Genomic DNA, 21,346 nt, shown 5'->3' with positions numbered 1-21,346 from the left:
CAATAGTCCAATTCAGTAACAACATAAGTTTAGTTCAATTCACTTCAGTTCATAGTTTTAGTTTAATTCAGCAAAATAGATTAATCCAGTTTAGGTCAACTTTACAACATTTTTGCAACCTGAGCTCTATCAACTACAACTGTACTGTATATGTTATTGCCCTGGACAGTTTTAGCACATGCAGTATGAATAAAAAACTTTCTGAAACTAATTATAATGTACATCTACAAATAAAATATTTTACAGTTACTGGGTCAATAAACATTTATGATAAACTTGTATGTTTCAGAAGCATAGAACATAAACTATCTACATCAATTAATTAAATTGTTGGAAGAAGCAGCTTCAATAAAACCTGGTGTCAAAGTTTTAGTTTAGAATTTATAATACAGTTATATATTATTGACTTCTAGGTGGTCATAATAAGTAAGTGTTTTTCTATTCTTAGTACATAAAAATGTTAAGTATTACCTGTGGTGATCACACACATTAATGCAGTAAAAGTATATAAGCTTTAAAACTGCTTTTTCCTTTAAAAAAGAACAAAACCACACAAATGAACTAAGAAATCCAGAGCAATAACTCATCATGCATTCAGCACCTAAAATAAAATCACATTTATATTTATTTAATAAAAAAACGAAAAAACAGCTTAATTTGCCAGATTGAATTGATTTTATAGATGATCTATTCACTGTAACTTCCTTACAGATTACTTGTGTAATAGCAGAAAGGTAAAGGTGCCATAGTGCTGAAGATGCCAGTCTGTCACCTCTAAGTTTAAATGAAATAAAATTATAGTCAGTAGTTTATTCTCTGCTCCAGAGGCAAGCTCTCTTTCAGACACTTGAGCTGCTCCTCTCCCAGCTTAATCCGATCCTCAAGTTTTCTCTGCTCAATGATGAGAGCCGACTTCATCTTCACAAAGTGCTGGTAGTCTGCAAGGTGGTCCTCACTCAGATTGCTGCCCAGAATTTCGTACACCAGGCGCTCCCTTCGGTCTAAATTCTCCTTCAGCTCCTTCGCGTCTTCATGCTGGCCAATCAGCAGATTCCGTTTTTCTATCAGCGTGTGCTACATACAGGAACATTCAGGCAAAACAATAAATTACGATTAGATTAAGTATTTTAAGTCTGCCCTCTAATACCATTTTATTAGCAACAGAAATAAAAATCATTTGGTATATATGCTGTACCTTCTCTTCAGCTGAAACACCCTCCTCCAGGTTATTAAGTGCATTTTCCACACGTGCCAGTCTCCCTGACAGTGAGAGCAGCAGGCTGACCACTTTGTCCAGGTCTCCGACAAACATGCGGAACTTGTCTAGCTCATTGGGTTTGCAAATGGCCTGCACGGTGGCCTCCACCTCTTCACCCAGTGTGTTGTTGTCCTGCATGTCCTCCTGAAGACTCTCTCTGGCCTCACGGAGTACCTGCAGTTTCCTGCTTAGACTGTCAATTAGCTCCTGCTGCATGGACATACAAAAGTTACATGAGTTCATCCATATTTCATATTTGTGAGAGCTATGTTTGCAAGAGTTGTGCAGTTAAAATGTCTATTTAATTACAGTGGACATTTTATATATATATATATATATATATATATATATATATATATATATATATATATATATATATATATATATATATAAATTTATTTATTTATTTTGAGTACAGCTTTAAATTCATTTAACAAAAGTAAAAAAAAAAATGTTTATATGATTATAAAGATTAAAGAGTAAAATTTTTGTAATTTGTTACTTTCAACTTTTGCTTAAGACACGCCTCCCTGAGTTGCCTCACATTACAGAATTGTACTAGATTAACACAGATGACGATATAGTAGCACTGCACCCTTTGTTATTTATATACAGTATTGCAATGTCGCAAAAATGCAAAATAATTAAAACAACGCCTGATACAACGCCAATTATGTCTTGCCTTATTAACTATATGGGTAAAGATTTGCACACATTTGTAAATGCTAGGAAATTTGCTGTACCTTCTTACTGGAAAGATCATATTCAAGTTCATCTTCAGAGCCCTGTTCCTTCATCTGTTCTTGCATGTCCCTCATCCTAATCAGGAGCTCTGCTTTGGGAGCTGAAGTGCTGTAGTATGAAGAGTTTGTCACTAGGGAGGCTGAGGGAGCCATTTTGTCATCAGCTCTGCAAATCAAACAGATATTGGGTAATTACAGATATGTGTGGGAAAAAAATAATGATCAAATTGCAAAAACAGGTAAAATATTTATTGAGATAAACAATGAAGCTCTGGCATTTTTAAATACATTAAACTTTTCTATTAATAATTAAAATGATTAATTATAATTTTTTTAATGACAGAATTTTATATAACTTAACAATTATAAACAGTACCTCTGTAAAAAAAACGTCAAGATTAATTTTTTTCTGCTGCTGTTAGTATTGGAAAAAAAACTTTTAACAAATCAAAAGCCTTATATTTACTTTAAATTATAATATAAGCATTAGTGTAAGTACTTCATATGTATGTGCAGTTTTTTCCAGTAGAGGACAGTGTTGTAAAAGTTGGCAAATATAAATCCACAGACTTGTATTTAGTACACTACTGCCCTGCTGAATTAGCCCTAGTCATTCAAAATTACTGAGGTTATTTATCTAAGACATACTGTACATCACTTATCGGCCCCTTTCACACACAAATGCAGCAGGTACTCACTTCTGTGTGGTTTTGGGAGATTGTTTCGAAGCTGATTTTCTCCTTTGCTGCAGACTCTTGAGAAGCTGCTCTCCTTGAGGGTAGATCCCTTCCATCAGGTCCATTGTGGTCTTCATCTTACTCTGATCCAAAATATCTACTAGACTCTTATCCATTCCCATTATATCTCTGGCTAGTTCCTCTCTCTTCTCATCCTCCTCAGATGGGACAGCAGGGGCTGCACTCAGGCTCGCTGTCTCTGTGCTATCCACCTTCTGGGCCTCTGAAGAACTGAACTGCATGGCATTGAAAACAGAAGGAGGCTGCTCTAAGGAGCACAGTAAAGTTAGCTGGTGTGTAAGCCCTTTTTCGGTGCCTCCAGGTGACTCATTAGGAACCAGATAATGTTTTGCTTCTTTATCAGAGTTGCCTTCTGCATGGACAGTCTTCATGGGAATGTTTTTCCTGGCTGCGCTGGATTCTGTTGTGTTCTCAATCAGGTTACTACATTGGGAAGCAGTTAATTTGTTGAATGAAACAGCAAGACATCATACATATTATATAATATTATACCATTGGGCTGCTCTAAAATCTAATCCGAATGTGTTAATAGATTTTCCAGTAGGGTAGAGTAATTAAATGGCAATGTAAGTGATAACAGAAACTTGTTTCACAGACACACATTATTCAATGTAACTATGAACAGTGTTGTTTATTAATGCATGAAAAAATTAACCCCACAAGGTTTGCCTTCCAGAGAGGATTCCAAGAATATGAATATCTTTAAAAATCCAAATAGCCAATGAGTGAAGAAAAAGACATTTGCTAAGGTAAACATTTAAAATAAATTTTAACTAAATCTCCAGAGCTGTGGTAATCTGAAATGAGGTACATTAGCAAGAAAGTCCAAAATCCATGCATTGTTACAACTTATTTGGTATATTGAATCAGAAAGATTAAGAAAGGCTCTTACCTGTCACTATGACTTTTCTCTGGATCTACTGCGTGTTCTGAATAAGACTCTACACCAGGCTTCTCTGCTAACAAACAAACTTTCTGGGGAGAAAAAAAGACAGGAAACATCAGTTACAACAAGTTTACCAAATTAAGACAACAGCAAAGAAATAATCAATTAACAACAAGCAAAATCTCTAGGAAAGGAAAGCTACCTTAATGCTAGTGAATGTTTCTTAAATTCAAGAATGTCAAGAATAACAAATTATATATATATATATATATATATATATATATATATATATATATATATATATATATATATATATATATATATATAAAGTTGTCTACAATAAACATAATGGAACAAGGATTTAGGTGATGTTTTTCATATAGATGTAGTTAAGATGACTAGTTTATATACAAAGGAGACTAAAATAAAATAACTTACTTCTCCATGAAAATCTGCTGAAGGAGAGGATCTGGACCTTTCATGGATACACACCATGTTGCTACCTTCTTCTATGCCTGAATCCAAAATGTTCTCTGCAGAGTGACATCTGCTAGATTTCCTTCCTACTATTGACTTGCTCTGGAAGTTCCATGCTGCCTCATACTCTGCAAAAGTGCCCAGTCGTTGCCCCTCATTAGCTGTGGTGTTACTTTTGTGATTATTAAACTGCAGTTTTGATGCAAGCTCTCTATCTTTGTCACCTACAAGCAAAGTAAACCTATTTCTTCCTCTGCCAGTGCTTTCAATAGAGTTGAATTGGGATTTCTTTGGGATGGGTTTGGAGAATGTTGGTTTAGAAGCTCCTTCGAAGAATTTAAATCTGTCTACAAAGGAGCCAAGAGTTGCTTGTTGTGTGGCTTGTTCATCTACACCCAATTCATTTATCTTGTCAGGTTCTGAAAAAGAATGGACCCTTTTGTCCAAGGGGAAACGTTTTCGACTCCCAATGCGGGTGACATGGCCATTGTTTGAAGCTGATTTTGTGCCAAACTGAAAAGTTTCACTCCCATGAAGCTCCAGATCTCTCCTTTTAAATGATGTGGCCTGTAGAACTCTGGCTTGTGCCTCTTTCAGGTGGTCCTTGTAGGTGCTTGTAAAAGATCCATCCGAAGAGGATGTAGAGGTCTCTGTGGATTTCCAGACCCATAAATCCTCCTCAAATTCTCCAGGACAATTTAAGATAGCAGCACTCCGGCTCTTTTGAAGCTGGGCTCTCTTTTCTTGTATCTCATTAAGCAAAGTAGTGGCATAACGGTCACTTCGTCTCCCTTGCTTGCTACTTATGGGATCAGGTTTTTCCTGTACTGTGCATCCTTTTGTTGTGAACATGGTACTCTCAGCCAGAATCCTGTTTTCCTGAGCTAAAGAATGTAACAATGGGGTTTTCTGAGGGCAGACTTGATGTCCATTCTTGGAGATCAAAGTGCCATTTTGGGTATCATTATGCTGTTTGGTGAAAATGTATCTCTGTTCTGCCAGTTGGTTCAATGTGTTTTTGCTGTCTTGGTTTTTAGAAATTCCACTATCCTTCTTCCATGGATTGTCCTTCTCTTTTTTCCCAGACTTTACAAAGGCTGGACTTGATGCTTCTATTTTTGGACAAGTGACTGTGTATTTGTAGTTTCTGTTCTCAGATGGCTGCTGGGAAGTTAGAGGGTACTTTAATTGTATTGATTTTTTATATTTTGCTGAGTTTCTGTCACTGCTAGCATGGATATAATCTGATTCTGGTCTCCATTTATGCACTCCAACTCCTTCTGAAATCTCTTGTGTGGGCTTTTCAGAAGTGATGCAATAGTAACGATAATTAGCCATTCCATCAGAGCTGTTGTCATAAGCTGTGCTAGACAAAGAGCCTGTGGCATTTCCAGTTTGCTTCTGAAAACCTACATCAGTGGGAAGATTTTGTAGGCTGCGGTAGTAAATGCCAGAACTCTGCATCTTGGGTGTAAACGTGTTATTGGAATACTGATAGAAGGGACTGTCATCACTGCACTGTCGTTGATGCTGAGGCTGACAGGAAAAGCAAGTCTGGCCTTGCCTTACATCATTACTAGATAAGGAATAAGGTTTTGTGCTACTCAGCTCATTTGGTAAGAAGTTCTCAGCTGAAAGGTGCACTTGGAGAAAACCTTTCCTAGGTGGTGGGTTGTAACTATGCTGTGATTGGAGTCCTTGTTCAGTAAAGTGGTTGTCATCATCCTGCTTGTATATAACTTTACTAAGGGATTTCTGATGGGAATGTACAGGAGGTAAATGCGAGTATGGGATGCCTAAACCCTTTTCATGAACTTTAGTTGCTGTAAAACTGTCAATTTGTAAAGGTGGACCTGGTGGGGGTGGTAAGTAAGCTGCTGAAAACTTCTCTGGAACATTCCACACAGGGTTAATATTAAAACTTTCTGAAGAAAAGAATCTGGAGCAAGCCTGGTCCTCAGCCTTGGGGCTAATACAGCTTTCACTATTCACAGGAATATGTAGATAACTGCCATGTTGACTTTGGCTGCCCTGATAAAACATAAACTCTGATGCAGAGACTCTTTCTGCCAAATGCTGCTCAGGTGTACAAGAGGAAAATGCTCTATATCCAGAGTCATGTTTATCACCACCTCTTGTTGTTCCATGCTTTTCTGCCCCAATGTGATGTGTGTTGGAGGAGCACTCTAGAAGTTCCATGTTGCCTAATGAGCTGGACTGGCATGATTTATGCTGTAGATTTGGCTGGTTCCAACAACTGTGAAAGTCATTTGAGGATGAACTGAAAGAATGAGCAGAAATGCTGCTTTATGAGAGACAATTGAACATATTTTACATTCAAAAGGCCACAGTAAAGCACAACACAATAGGGTTTTGATAGAAATTTTTGTAACCTTACCTTGCATCACACTTTGACATGTGCACACCAGTATCTTGAACCTCTGAGGAATTCTCAGAGGCTTTGGAAGAATGCCATGAGTGAGGTCTGCATAAAGGTTCATTCTTCCTACAGGGTAAACAGAAAATGTAACTGTTATAATGTTATAAGATGTTATATGTGATACCCATAACACATTACATAAACATTGAATTATGTTTTGTAGATAAACGTTTTTTTTTTTGCTTTTTTATGCACTTTTTTATCCAATCAAATAGAATGCAAACTTTGAACTCAGCAAAATGCTCTGGCAATGAATTCCAATCCAATATGTAGTTTTATATGTAGCATTATATAAGTGATATATAAGTATATATTTGAAACAATATCCTAAACGCACAAGACAAATCCTTAAAAACACATGCAACACACCTACCCTTTGACCTGTTTTTTTCTGAGAAGCATTCAAAATACGGAAGACAAAACAACACATTATTAGATTATGCCACTGCAAAGATTTGCATTAGTTTCAAAGAAGCCAGTAAATCTTGAGAATCAGTGTAATCTTTTGTTTACACATGGAGTATAAGGGACACTACACTACACAGTACATCCTCATGTGACTCTCATTGGGGATTTATGTGGGATTCATGGAAGAATTAGACAGGGGGCCAATTATTACAAAATACCTAATTGAACTTTGCACAATCTTCGTTAGAAAGCTTCTGGCCACGTGAATGTCACTTTCTGCAGGCATTGTTTGAATTATAATATTCCTGTACAGCATAGAGGAAGAGAAACTGCTCAAGCATGTATACATTTCAACATTTCCACATCCTTGAAGACCTTATTTACCTTGTAAAACTGAATGTTCTTAGGAATTAAGGGATTTTCCACATTAACATTAAGGTGTGATTTAGTGTGTGAACAAGAAACTATACAAATTAGTTTTTAAGCATCACTGGATTTCTGGACAGATGTCAAGACAGATTCTAGACACATGTCTAATACACTGAAGTGCAAAAGGTATTTTAAAGCCTGGGGGCAGTCCTAAGATCCAGTCTCCACCAAACCATGGCACTGTCCACATAAGGTGTAAATGCCATTTGCTCTTTGTACTTTGTGTCTTGTGTACTTTGACATTCAAAGTAGTAGAGCACAGTAAATAGTTAATGTTTGTTGTCTGAGTGCTTGCACTGAGAGTATCTCAAAAACTACATGCCTCATAGAGATCTAAATGTTTCAAATTCATCTTATACAAGAAAAGGTCCTGTTGTTTCTGCACAAGAACTTGCCATGGATCCAGAGAACAATGATCTTCTCCAGTTGGTTCCAAAAGCAAAATAAGAAACAGCATTAAAAAGATAAAGAAGGTGCCTATCATTGTCTTCACAACTGATTTTGGGGAGAAAATTAAGTGTACATTATGCAGTGTACTGCATAACTCACAGTTAACAACATTTTTTACCCTGACTCACATAAATACCAGATCAATATGGAGTTAAAAATCTTAATGCATTCCTACTCAAAACTCCTTACACTCAGGACAATAAGTCAAGTAAAATGTAGGCTGGACAACATAACAATCAACCCCTACCCCCTATTTCCTCCCGCCCTCACTCACAGACACACACAAATAAACAACACAACGCTGCACAATAGGAGGATCACACCCCTTTACCTGGGATTTGCAAAGATCTATTGCTGGGATATGTGAAAGAATTTCACCGTGCAGTAATGTACATGTGACAAGTGAAAAGCACCTTTTACCTATGCAATCCATAAACTTTAAATGGGCGACTGATAAGGTGTGGGGTGTGTGTGTGTGTGTGTGTGTGTGTGTGTGTGTGTGTGTGTGTGTGTGTGTGTGTCCGTCCCCTGGTCAATACGAGGATTATGCAAGAGATTTAGATCTAGCAACAGAGGGTGTCCTGTCATAACAAGTGCTATAATCTGCTTCTCTGATTGGCTCATAAACATGTTGGATTTATAAATGTTACAAGTGACAAAAAAGTCACTGCACAAATGGAAGGCTACCTACCCAAATGCACAGGGACACTCATCTTTAAAAAATTGTGTTGCGGTTTGGGAAAACCCTTTAGATGTCTTTGTGGATGGTTAAATTTGTGCCGAAGGGTAACAGGTTAACAAAGTCATCATTTAGGTAGCCTCAGCAGCCTGTGTGTGGGATGCAGAGCAAACATGAGCCTGGACAAACTGCTGAATAGAACTGCAGAGACAGCAGACAGAAAATGCTAGCATAATCACAACACAGCTTAATGGCAAAAGAGCACATAAAATCCTGGCATACACTACAGCACTACATACATACAGTACAGACCAAAAGTTTGGACACACCTTGTGTCAAACTTTGTCTGTACTGTATATATATTATATATACAGTACAGACCAAAAGGTTTATATATATTATATATACAGTACAGACCAAAAGTTTGGACACACCTGCTCATTCAAAGAGTTTTCTTTATTTTCATGACTATGAAAATTGTAGATTCACACTGAAGGCATCAAAACTATGAATTAACACATGTGGAATTATATACATAACAAAAAAGTGAACTGAAAATATGTCATATTGTAGGTTCTTCAAAGTAGGCATCAAAAGAATGCCAAGAGTGTGCAAAGCAGTAATCTAATCAAAAGGTGGCTACTTTGCAAGAAATATATTTTAGCGGCACTACGTTATTAATGCTCGATTAATGTTTGACCATTTTTATTAAAGATATAAATAAACATAAAAGTGGTAAAATTAAAACCTTCAGCGCAAAACGTTTATTCACGAGGTCCTTTCTTTACTCAGATATTTAACAAATAAATAAACTCCACCGAAAAATAATTTTTAATCAGTAAACATTTGTTTTACTGAAGTCTCAAATCAGCACCAAAATCCGCCATGATGCACACAATTAACTCTCATTTTTTCCTTATATCACTGAAATGAACTTAAATTACTCTTTTTTTAATCATACAGATAAGAGCAATACATCATTGCTGAATCTTTAATGGTCTATTCTTAATTGTATACACTCAGATTAACAACAAAAAGCTGTGCCTTTGTAAAATTAGGAAAAGAGAAAGGGTGTGCTTTCTGTCATCTCTCTTCACAGACACAAATAAAACAACTCTCAGTCAATACTTGCCTCACATCGAAAACAAATTTTCTCTGATTATGTAATCCATATGAAAGTTAGAAGAGGTACAGTTTCTTCGGTATTACCTGATTAACCATCTGTGTTGAAACAGCAAAGGTAGTTTAAAACACCATAATTACTTTAAAACATTTACAAGAATATTTTGTCTTCATGCTCTATGTTGAGTATGGTTTCACTAATAATAAACATACATTTGCATAAAGCACCCATATTTATCCATGCCCATGTTGATTAGAGTATAAAAAACAAAGTATTAATTTAAGGTACATTTAGAACAGATTAAAATGTGCGATTATGTTGCGAATAATCCTGAGTTAACTCGTGACAATCATTCGCTTAACTGACAGCCCTATTATTAATATGACATGAGGTCCAGCGTGACACTAAAACAGGTAATATTAATGGCTACTTTTTACTCAAGTACATGTCAGAGCACAAACCTCTTTACTTTAACTTGAATAAAAAAAGATAGTCAGTACTTTAACTTTTACCAAAGTCTTTTAAAACATGAGTATCTGTACTTCTACTTAAGTGAAGCATGTGTGTACTAAAACAGGTGTCAGACCATCTAAAGATGGCATAGAATGTCTTATTAAATGTCATGTAATAGACTATCTAAGAGCTTTAATTTTAGCTAATATTTGTGGAAAAATATTGAGTGCATACTACAGTTAAAGTGTCCAGTTGGGTTGTGCTGAAAGAGTTAATTGGGTTGTCCTTAAATTACACAATCATTGTCCATATGCCTTAAATATATATATAATTTTACGTTTAATACACAGTGCTATCACCTCAATGATAATCATTAATAAATATCTGAAATATCTCATGGCATAACTTATAGATTAAACAACATTAAAGGTTTCTCAACCCATGCACAAACATTAAAAAGTGAATCACAGATATATTATATTTGCCTATAATACTTTCCCACCAAGGCATTACTATCACTGTTACATCAGGCATGCAATTAAATCAGACAAAATACCTGCTCAGTTAAATGGCTCATTTAGTTCCTCCAAACAAGTTGGCTTAAATGTACTCAGACAAGTTAGTGCCCTTTACCGGATTTCTCTGTTCTGAAAAATCCCCACCAAAACAATGGGCTCACACACAACAGCCAATCCGGGTTGCCCACTGTATTCACCTAGGCAATGGCACCAACCATTTCCCTAGTGCACAGGGGGGTAAAATATAACCGTCCTATTCGATTACCACACCTGCAGCATTGAAGGAATATGCTGGTCATGTTTGTTTTACAGGATATATGTTGAATTACATTATGCTTAATGCATACTCGGTGTCAGGTTACTCTTTGAGTTGTGAAATTTCACTGATTCCCCCACACTCAGGTTTGTCCAGCTTTGCTAACTGTAATTGGATTCTGAGCAAAGGCATCAAGAGAGTTTTCTAAAGCTGAAGTCCTCTATGTAATATGTATAATCATTTATTACAAAGCCTCATAGTTGGACATATTTATGAGTAAAAGAGGATGTAACCATCTATTGATATGTTTCTATTGATAGTTCTTTAAAATTGTAATACATGTCAATGCTATATATAAGTGATTTAATCTGATCGACTGTGCGATCTGAACAACTATTTATGCAGTTAGTGGATGTGTTACTTAACAATAACTTAGTGAGTAATATTATGTGCAAAGTCAATAGAGGAAGCAGTGTTTGACTGGGCCTTTTGTATGTGCTACTGGATTGGTGTAACAGTTTGGGTTGCGGTTTCCCTTTTCTCTCAGTGTCTATGTGGGTTGACTTGGATTAACTGGGTTTCCTCCTATCTCAAAAAACTTTCTGATGCATTGGTTACACTAAACTGCCCCCTTGGTTTGAATGTTTGTATGCATGCCCTACAATGAACTGTGAGTCTATCCTAATTCTATATACTTTATTTAACTCATATTTAGTAAGCCTGTTCAGCGTTACAGTGTATCTTGAGCCTATCACAGAACCACAAGAAGAAAGACAGAAATTGACCCTGGATGGGACGCCAGTCCATGGTAGGGCACCATTAACACAAAACAGTAACATGAAACAGTACAAGTACTGTTTGTACACAAACAGTAAAAAGAAGTAGTCAGTGGTAAAGCTGTCAGACTACTGGTTTAGAGGGTCATGCATTTAAGCCCTTGGTCCTTGATCCACAAATACTGTAAGTGTTTAGATGTTCTGCATGAAAAAGATGCCATATACCATCAACTGTGATGAACTATATGGACAAACAGTTGTGGACACTTGACATCCCACCCTAAACATAAACCTTTCATAAGTTGTTGCCACATAGTAAATAGCATAGCAAATACACAGATGTCTTGGATGTCTTTCAATGTTGTTGCATTAAAATTTCCTTTCCTTGGGAGAAGATCACCAAACATGTTCCAGCATGGCAATACATCTGAGCATAAACTCAGCGACATAAAAACATGGCCTACACCAAGTTCGGACCTAACATCTTAATGATAAACTGAAATGTTGACTGTAGCTGAGGCCTCCTTACCTGATATAATTACGTATTTTAACTAATGCTCTTATGGCTGAATGGACAAAATCGCCACAGCCTTGCTCCCTAATCTAGTTGAAAACCTTCGCAGAAAGATTTAGGTTATTTTAACAGCAAATATGCTGAGTTCAGTATTTTTACCACTAGATGGCCCAAACTGTCCAGTAACAAAGAACTTGGGCATGATGGGAATCTTTGTCTTCAAGCTTGTATATCAAGTATCCTATGCACTGTAACACTGGTCATCAAGTTACCAGTAATTATGCTGAAGTAAACATGCTATGGTGGTCACTAAGAGACACTAAGAACAAACACATTTCTAATGGTGCTGTATAATATTACAATAATTAACTGTAGAAAAGGTCATTCTGCTAACCTGGACAATTAGGACACATATGTATGAATGCTGTTCATAGACTTCAATTCAGCATTCAACACAATCATCCCTCAGCACCTGCTTGAGAAGTTGAGCCTACTGTGCCTGAAAACCTCCCTCTGCAACTGGATACTGGACTTCCTGACTGGGAGACCTCAGTCAGTCCAGAATGATAACAGCATCTCCAGCACCACCACACTGAGCACTGGGGCCCCTCAGGGCTGTGTGCTCAGCCCACTGCTGTTCACTCTGCTGACTCACAATTGTGTAGCAATGCACAGCTCGAACCACATCATCATGTTCGCTGATGACACAACCGTGGTGGGTCTCATCAGCAAGAAAAATGAGTTGGCTTACAGAGAGGAGGTGCAACAGTTAACAGCCTGGTGTAGAGCCAACAACCTGTCTCTGAACCTTGCCAAAAGTTAAGAGATGGTTGACTTTAGGAGAGCACAGAGCAGCATTGATGGACCCTCTATGGAGGCCATCAAGAGCACCAAATTTCTTGGTGTTCATCTGGCTGAGAACTTCACCTGGTCACTCAACATCAGCTCCATCAGCAAAAAATCCCAGCAACATATCTACTTTCTAAAAGGGCTGAGGAAAGCCCATCTCCCTCCCCCCATCCTGACCAAGTTCTAAAGATGGACGATTGAGAGCATCCTGATCAGCTGCATTACTGCCTGGTTTGGGAACTGCACCGTCTCAGATCGTAAGACCCTACAAAGGAAAGTGAGGACAACTAAAAAGATCATCAGAGTCTTTCTCCCCAATCACGAACATTTACACCACAAGCTGCATCCACAAAGCCAACAGCACACACCCCTCAGACACACTTTTCACTCTCCTACCATCAGGGAAGCGGTTCCGAAGCATCCAGACTGTGCAACAGTTTTTTTTTTCCCTTAAGCCATTAGGCTCCTCAACACAGAACTGAACTGGAACTGAAACTCACACACACACACTTACTCAGTTGTGTATTACAGAGCTGCTACAAATTTGAACTCAAACACACACTCAATATTAATTTCACACATCCATGTCCATGTCTTCAGCCCTTTTGTGTATTTGTTCTACACTGTCTTGTGTTGTCTGCACCGTCTTGTCTTGCACCAAGTTGCACACGATGCACTTTATGTGGTGAGGAGAACTTACTTTAGTCTTTAGATCTGTGCTCTGTTATGTAGTTTCATGTAGAACCAAGGTTCTGGAAGAACGTTGTCTTATTTTACTGTGTACTGTCTCAGCTATTTATGGTTGAAATGACAATAAAAGCTTCTTGACTTCTTCTAATGACAAAAAATATATATATATTAATTAAACTGCTACTCTTACAAATGTTGTTTTTAATACATAAAATAAGGTTTGTCTCAGGCATATAGCTACATTTAACACATTTTTATGACAATACAGTCATTATTTATTTTTTATTAGACTGCTGGCGTCCCTAATAAAAGCCAGGTTTCTTAAAGGGCCTCCAATGCCCTCAGCCTCACGTTGGCTCTAGGACCATGAAGCTTCACACAATGATCAGCATGACAAAGCCATGGTGATGGTGGACAATGGTAGCCTATCAGGCCTCTTTTATAAATGACATACACTCTAACAGAATAAGGAGGACCCCTTTGTTCAACTGTGCTATATAATAGTATAATCCACTGACCAGACGTTTCTGGCAGCCTGAGTGTACAACCACAGTGGCATACATTGGCAGAAAAGATGTATAAGGAAGTTATAAAAATAAGAGACTGAGAACAAATTTATATGTCCAATTCTATATTCAAACTCAAATACTAAATATTTACTCTGGTCTAACATAACAGTAAAATAAGCAAAAGACTGAAGCACGTGGAAGGGTTAGTGAAGCCTTCTCATTCACAAGTCACATTCAGAGTAGTTATAGCAACCGATATGTAAATGAGTACTAAATATTTGATTAAATTAGTCATAACAAGTTCATAAAAAAATCTGTTAAGACAAATTTTTTATTTATATTTTATAACATGAAATAAAGTATAGTTTGTTTAATCAAGAAGATGCATCGCATCTTCTTGATTAAACGTTCTATAATGTTTTTTCTCCTAAAATCTTCTGCACAATGAAATGAGTATTTCATTCTAATGACTAGATTCTTTTAAGTATGGAAATATGTCAGAAAATGTTCCAGTATAAAAAAAAGCAATAAAAAATGTGACTTGGGTTATCTAAAATATTAGCCTATTCATTAGATTGCTACTGGATTAAGCATGAATTCACTTTATATATAACTTTCTTCCTCCATCAGTAGTTCATGTAGTTGAAAGCATTGGATCTAGTTTGCTATTCTTATGACTCAGCATAAGACAAGTTTCTTTTTAAATAAATGTTTCTTTAAAACCACCTGTTGCCCTTTTTCATTTTAGGAAAGAATAGCAATAAAGTACCACATAATGGTGTACACGCATACTATTTAAAGAAATTCCTTATTGTATTGGATAAACACAACATCTGCTGGTCCACTGTAGCTCACTAATGATCAGTTTTCACCAAAACATCCTGCTTTTTAACATCAGCTTACATTGCGGCTTGGAATAAAAACATGGAAATCATGGAAATAATTAATGGAGGAACTCTTTGTTCTGTCTAATGTTGTGATTTACACTTTGATCAAAGGAAAAAAACATTCAACAAGAAAATGGCTTCAGGTAGTGAAAGGTTTATAATGGGGTTTGCCATTGTGTTTATAAAATATAAAACATAAGGCATACTTCTGTAAAAAAGTCATCTGAATCCGGATGATGTAATGCCCTTACTGGATCCCAATAGCATGTCCCAAAGTGTTTTATTTGACTTATTAAACAACAGTTCGTCGATTCTAAGATTTTTTGTATATATTAAAGTGCGACTGGTCAAACATTTATCTGTAATTTGTTATTTTTAACGAGGAATGCCCATGAGGAAAGCCCATGAGGAAAGCTAATGAAGCAAGTTGGTTGCACAAAGCTTTCTATTCTTAATACTTTGCCATGTTGGAAAAAGAAGCATTAAGAAACAGCTTCAACTCTGACTATCAAAGTGAGCAATCACTGGAGAGTTTTCCAAAAGTACAAAACATATATGTCCTTACAGAAAACATCGGCATATCAAAAACAAATTATATATTTAAAAATGTTTATCCACAAAATTCTATAGAGTACACCATAAAAATCCTTGTCTAAGTGTACTACAGAAAATGCACATTAACCTAAACGTACAATTTGTATTAGTGTCAGAACTGCTGTTATAAAACATTAATTAACAACAAGAACTTTTGGCAGCCATAAGAAAATATAGAACCACTTCACATCCTTACTTCTAATTTAAACCATATCATAACAATAAAGTGTATGAATGTGTATGAGACCCAGGGGCATAGTGTCACAGTGTTTAAGGCTCAGGGCCTACCGCTTTAACCCCAATGCCAGAGTTCTGAAGGAGCTCTTAACCAGGCAGATAGCCTCCTTTCTGTAGCCGCTCAGAGGAATTGCATTAATACTGACAATCTCATCACCGACCTGGAGCTGGGCCAATGCTGCTCGGCTTTCCTCCTCAACCTGCACACACACACACACACACACACACACACACACACACACACACACACACAAATCGTTTGGTGATACAGCTGACATGGCAACCAAATGCATTGCAAAGCTAACTTTAGATGTAACTAGTAAGAAAGTGAACTAAGTGATCTGACAAAATAAATTATGGTAGGGTTTATATGTTTATGACAGAAAAGAACAAAAACAAAGAACTAAATATTTCTGACATATGTTATTTTCACTGGACAAAACAGAGCTTTAGCTGACTGATGTTTGGTGGAAACTCTGGTCATTGCTGATACAGTTCCACTCTGAACCACAGTGATGATTGCAACCGCTTTTTGTTCATTTAACATAGTTGTCCTAGTTATCTGACAGGGAAGATAAACCACAGTCACAGATTAGCACATGACATTAATGTGGGTGCCAGGCTAGAATTGCTGTATCATCAGACAATTAAATGAGCAACAGGCTATGACAAATTCACAACTCCTTCATTTTCTAATAGCACAAAAGTAAACAGTATATCACTCTCCTTCCCAGACAGACTGAAATGCAACCTGAATGTAATGGTTAAAAATTCACCACATTGCAACCCTACCCTTTGCAGGGGCCCGAGTTTTACAGTGCATGGCCTCCTGTGTTTTTGTGGTGAGAGATCTGCCTGATATACTGTACGTACAACTATACATTGCAAAATAGAATGGAGATAGATTGTCAATGTGTATTATACAGTGGTTTTAAACCTATATGTCCTCACAAATATTACTTATTTTTCATTTTGTAAATTTGTAAGCTTCTTTGCAAACACTTCAAATTTCAGTTAAAAAAACATTGATATGCAAATAATGTAACAAGAGACTGAAATGTTATATCAGACGTAAGGTTTCCAGTAAAAAAAACCTCTAAAATATGTCAGGAATATTTACTACAACCAGCCTGTTTATTTTGCCTTTACTCCATACTGTTACAAAGTATTCATTCATTACTGTGCAACAGTGACTGCAGTAGGAACGACAGACAGACATCACATCAAGGTTCGGCTCTGAGCCCTTTCCTGTTTGCAGTGGTGATGGACAGGTTGACGGACACGGTCAGACAAGAGTCTCCATGGACTATGAGGTTTGCAGATGATATTGTGATTTGTGGTGAGAGTGGGGAGCAGGTTGAGAAGAGCCTGGAGAGGTGGAGGTGCGTGGACAAAAGGGAAATGAAAGTCAGAAGGAGTAAGACAGAGTACATGTGGGAGGGCAGTGGAGGAGTGCGGTTGCAGGGAGACGAGGTGCTAAAGGTGGATGACAGTGCAAAGTAATGGGGAGTGTGTTAGAGAAGTAAAGAAAAGAGTGAGGGCAGGGTGAAGTGGGTGGAGAAGAGTGGCAGGAGTGATTTGTGATAAAAGGGTGTCTGCAAGAGTGTAAGGGAACATTTATAGGACTAAGGTGAGGTGTTGTGTTGTACTGTTTAGAGACAGTGGCATTAATGATGGACTGGATTAGAAATGAAATTTATTAGAGGGGCAGTGCATGTAGGACGTTGTGGAGACAAGGTGAGGGAGGTGCAATTGAGATGGTTTGGACATGTGCAGAGGAGGGACATGGTATCGGTAGAAGAATGCTGAGTTTGGAGCAGCCAGGAAGGAGGAAAAGTGGAAGACCAAGGAGGTTTATGGATGTGGTGAGGGAAGACATGCAGATAGTTGGTTTGAAAGAGGCAGATATAGAGGACAGGGTAGTACGGAGACAGATGATCCACTGTGGTGACCCCTAAAGAGAGCGGCTGAAAGAGGAAGGAGAAAAAGAAGACTGTGATGATAAACTTTGAGTTTTATATAGAGTGTAGACCATTAGCAATGCATAGTTCCTGCAAGTGCATGTGTCCTGTTATGATCATAGAATTAGTCATTACTTAAAGTACAAGTCAATGGACTTCCAAGCACCTTGAGTTTTACATAGCTCTCTCACTCACTCAGAAGTCCTTTAAAAACTTGCAATGAAAGGATGACTGTGGGAGGAGTGTTGTTCAGAGCATTGCTCAGAATCCTCGCCAGTTACTGCCACTGTTCTCTCTCAAATTTTCTCCATAGAGACTTTTCACTAAAAATAGACATGTTTAAATACCTTGGAAACTAGTAAACAATAAAAAGCACAGGCTGGGAGTGGTAGCTCAGTGGTTAAGGTACTGGGTTATTAATCTAAAAGTTGGGGGTTCAAGCACTGGTATTGCCAAGCTGCCACTCTTGGGCCCTTAAATCCTCTGTGCTCCAGGGGTGCTGTATCATGGCTGACTTTGTGCTCTAACCCCAGCTTTCAAACAAACTGGGATATGTGAAGAAATAATTTCGCTGTAATGTATATGTGACAGATGTTTAGGTCTATGTTTAAACACAGGGCAAATCTACTCCAAACACTTCTCCAAGGTATGTGCCTACAGTCTAGTTTTAATAAGTTTTCTAATCTGAATATAGATAATAGTTAAAGTCTATTATTTCTGATAATCCCAGGAGATTGATGAAATAGAAGCTTATGAAATACTCATGATCAAAGTTGCAAGGGCCACACTTTTTCTTCATTCTCATGTTAGATCTGAACGCAAATTGTTTTAATTGGGCTGCTGCAACCCTGGTTTGTCTGATTTGATAACTGCATGAATGTGCAGGTGTACATTTAAGAGTTTTTTGAGATTATATGGAAAGTCCACCATTTAAGCTCCTGTATCAAAAAAAACTATAAAAAACAAAATGCATGAAAAGAACAGTCATTACAAACACAAAGTACAAACTATTGGCAGATATGCTGCTACTAAAAATAAACCAAGTTTCAGGTTTTATTTGTCATATGTACAGATGTACAGTTTGTACAATTAAATTCTAAAGTGAGTTACAGGGAAGCCGCAGCAGAAATTAAATATTAAATATTAAACAGTAAGAAGAAAAAGGAGGGAAAAGTAAAATTGAGGTATAAGAAAGTTTTAATTATATACAAGTGTGTGCAGAAATGCATGTATATATGCAAAGATATATAGCGTGCAACTAAGGTGCAATCGTACAGAGTACAATGGTATTAAGAGTTCTGCAAATTAAGAACTGTGCAGTCCCAGTGTTAACAGATGCAAATATGTATGAAATGTATAACAAAGTCAGTTGGCAGTTCTAATCTGCGTTGAGACAGTATTAGAGTTTGTTGGTCATTTTAATAGCGGAGGGTAAAAGCTATTCTCCAACCATGATATGACCAGTCAGATTTAAAAATGTAACAGTGTGGTGGTATTAAAGCGTGATAATTGCTGTCAATAATACACTGCATACTTGCAAAACAAAAGGCAAGGCAATGTTTTTGCCCAATGGCAGTCAAAGCCCTGTATGTTTTGTTTCTGTCCATAAAAAATGGACCACGTCGAAAAGTAGAGCCAAAAATACAAAGAGTAGAGCCTAAAGATAAGATCAGAGAGTATGGTCAATCAATGTTAGTATTCTTCAAAAGATAAACAAGCATGCAATTTTACCTGCATGTAACTACAGGATGCAGCCTAAATTACATTAATATAACAGAATTATTGTGCAGTTTCTGTGAATGAAATGCCTATGGAAGAATTGTTATTTGCAGTTATATGTTAGTAAAACAAGTATATTAGTTGGATGCTTTAAGAGTTTAATGTATCTCAAACACTCAGTTAGAATGTAAAAAAAACCTCTGTTTAGCATTCCTCTGGAAAAAGAGATCCTTCAGTTTTTGTCAAAGGAAGAAGAGCACTTATATACTGTATACACTAAAAGAGTACAAAATAAAGGTTTTGGAGAAAAGGATAAGTATTTTTAGAACTTTAATACTACCCTTTGTGTAAACTTTAAGGACAAAATACAAGGTGTTTAAGACTTATATTTAAGGGAGTCTACTAGGGATATTATTTTTAGAAAGGACACTCTATTCTCCAAATGAGCCCTCTTATATAGTTTACTTAGAACAAACCAGGGTTTTAAGGGATTTTCATAATAACACCGTATTATTATATAAAAAAAAGACTTGGGTCCTTCAAGAATGAATGTTACAGTAAGTAGTTGCAAACTAAATAAAATAAGGTTATACATAGAACCTTAAGAACTTTCACACAGAAACAAACCAAGTATGCATTAAGGGTGTAATATTGTCCTGATTTGTGTTTATTAAGCTGGCCAAATAAAACTAAATACTAAATGTCCCTAATGATATATTTTAAGGATCGTTTAAAGGTTATATTTATATTAATTGTTTAGTATAAATGTTTATTGACTTTTCCAATCATTTTCCAAGTATATGTAGCAAAAGTCAACTAAAACACAAATATGATGATTATGATATCCTGATGTACCTTTGTAATAATCAGCGGTTCCTGGTATTCCAGACCTCCTCTCAGAGTAAATCCCCATGGACCTCCTCCAATGAGAACAACATCCACCAGCATCCATTTCTCCTCATCTGGAGGAGCGTGCTTCTCCATGGCTCTCCATGTGTCCCTGTCTTTACTGGTCTTAAAATTGGGTTCTCCTGATGGAGCTCCAAATGGTGGACATGCACCTACAGCTTCCATGGCGAGATGGAATGATGACGTTTTATGGCAGATGATAAAGTTTTTTAAATATGTCCATCATACAGTAAATAAGTCTTTACTTTTCACTAACTACCAATCAGCAATCAGCTCTAAAACTGATTCAAAAGTTCAGTCGAAAAAATGTAAATGAAACTCCATGCATCATCCCCACACTGCCTAACAGACACCAGATTATCATGGTTATGTTGATTTAGTAACTTCTGCATGCGTTCAGTCATGCTCCATCATATGGTCATACAAACTCCTCTTTCCTGCATGAATGAGCGTCAAGTACAAATCCATAAAGAAAAAGTATCCAAATTACTTGTAGTCCTTTTTTCACACTGTTGAAAGATTCAGAGCCTACTGAAATATATCCCTCTGTACTAACGCTAAATTGCTGCTAGACTACGACTGTTGGATGTTGTGTGTGTGTATAAGTCAGTTATACGTAGAAGACACTTGTGAGAAGAACCCGTAAGGAACTGATAGCGCTCTCGAGCGCTCTCAGACGCCCCCTGTGGGTCAATTACATTCTCTGCAGCGCTAGACCTTTGTTTATAAAAATAAAGTTAATGATAAAAAAATCATAGCATAAAAATACATTTTATTATTAATAGTAAGACATTTGATAATATATATATTTTTTATTTATTAT

The 21,346-nt window shown here is 36.9% G+C and overlaps 1 protein-coding gene across 9 annotated transcripts; it reads right to left on the bottom strand.

The window, feature by feature from the left end:
* Positions 1–43: 43 nt before the first annotated feature.
* shroom2b (shroom family member 2b) lies at positions 44–21,121 on the bottom strand. Of its 9 annotated transcripts, XM_046858077.1 has the most exons (12): positions 10,661–10,746; positions 9,738–9,749; positions 8,541–8,677; positions 7,189–7,275; positions 6,936–6,953; positions 6,521–6,628; positions 4,084–6,403; positions 3,652–3,734; positions 2,700–3,182; positions 2,002–2,167; positions 1,196–1,468; positions 44–1,074 (listed from the first exon to the last, which is right to left on the bottom strand). In XM_046858077.1, exons 4-12 carry the CDS (start codon positions 7,254–7,256, stop codon positions 802–804), a joined length of 3,792 nt encoding a protein of 1,263 aa, XP_046714033.1. In that variant the 5' UTR covers positions 7,257–7,275; positions 8,541–8,677; positions 9,738–9,749; positions 10,661–10,746; the 3' UTR covers positions 44–801. The 9 variants fall into 9 exon arrangements, with proteins under 9 accessions (XP_046714033.1, XP_046714032.1, XP_046714034.1 ...); XM_046858076.1 differs by lacking the exon at positions 9,738–9,749 and having other exon boundaries at positions 10,661–10,770; XM_046858078.1 differs by lacking the exons at positions 8,541–8,677; positions 9,738–9,749 and having other exon boundaries at positions 10,661–10,772.
* Between the last annotated feature and the right edge of the window lie 225 nt (positions 21,122–21,346).

Source organism: Silurus meridionalis, chromosome 9, assembly GCF_014805685.1.
Source record: "Silurus meridionalis isolate SWU-2019-XX chromosome 9, ASM1480568v1, whole genome shotgun sequence".
NCBI lineage: Eukaryota > Metazoa > Chordata > Actinopteri > Siluriformes > Siluridae > Silurus > Silurus meridionalis.
The sequence above is the reverse complement of the archived record's forward strand: the minus strand, read 5'-3'. Positions and strand labels throughout refer to the sequence as shown.

Bases quoted from the DNA above. Each gene is read 5' to 3' on its own strand.
- shroom2b (XM_046858074.1), bottom strand. From the start codon at position 20,688: ATGGAAGCTGTAGGTGCATGTCCACCATTTGGAGCTCCATCAGGAGAA. The intron at 3,735-4,083 runs GTAAGTTATTTT...TTTTCTCCCCAG, and splicing joins CAGCAGATTTTCATGGAGAA to AAAGTTTGTTTGTTAGCAGA. The intron at 1,075-1,195 runs GTACAGCATATA...TCCTGTATGTAG, and splicing joins GTGTTTCAGCTGAAGAGAAG to CACACGCTGATAGAAAAACG.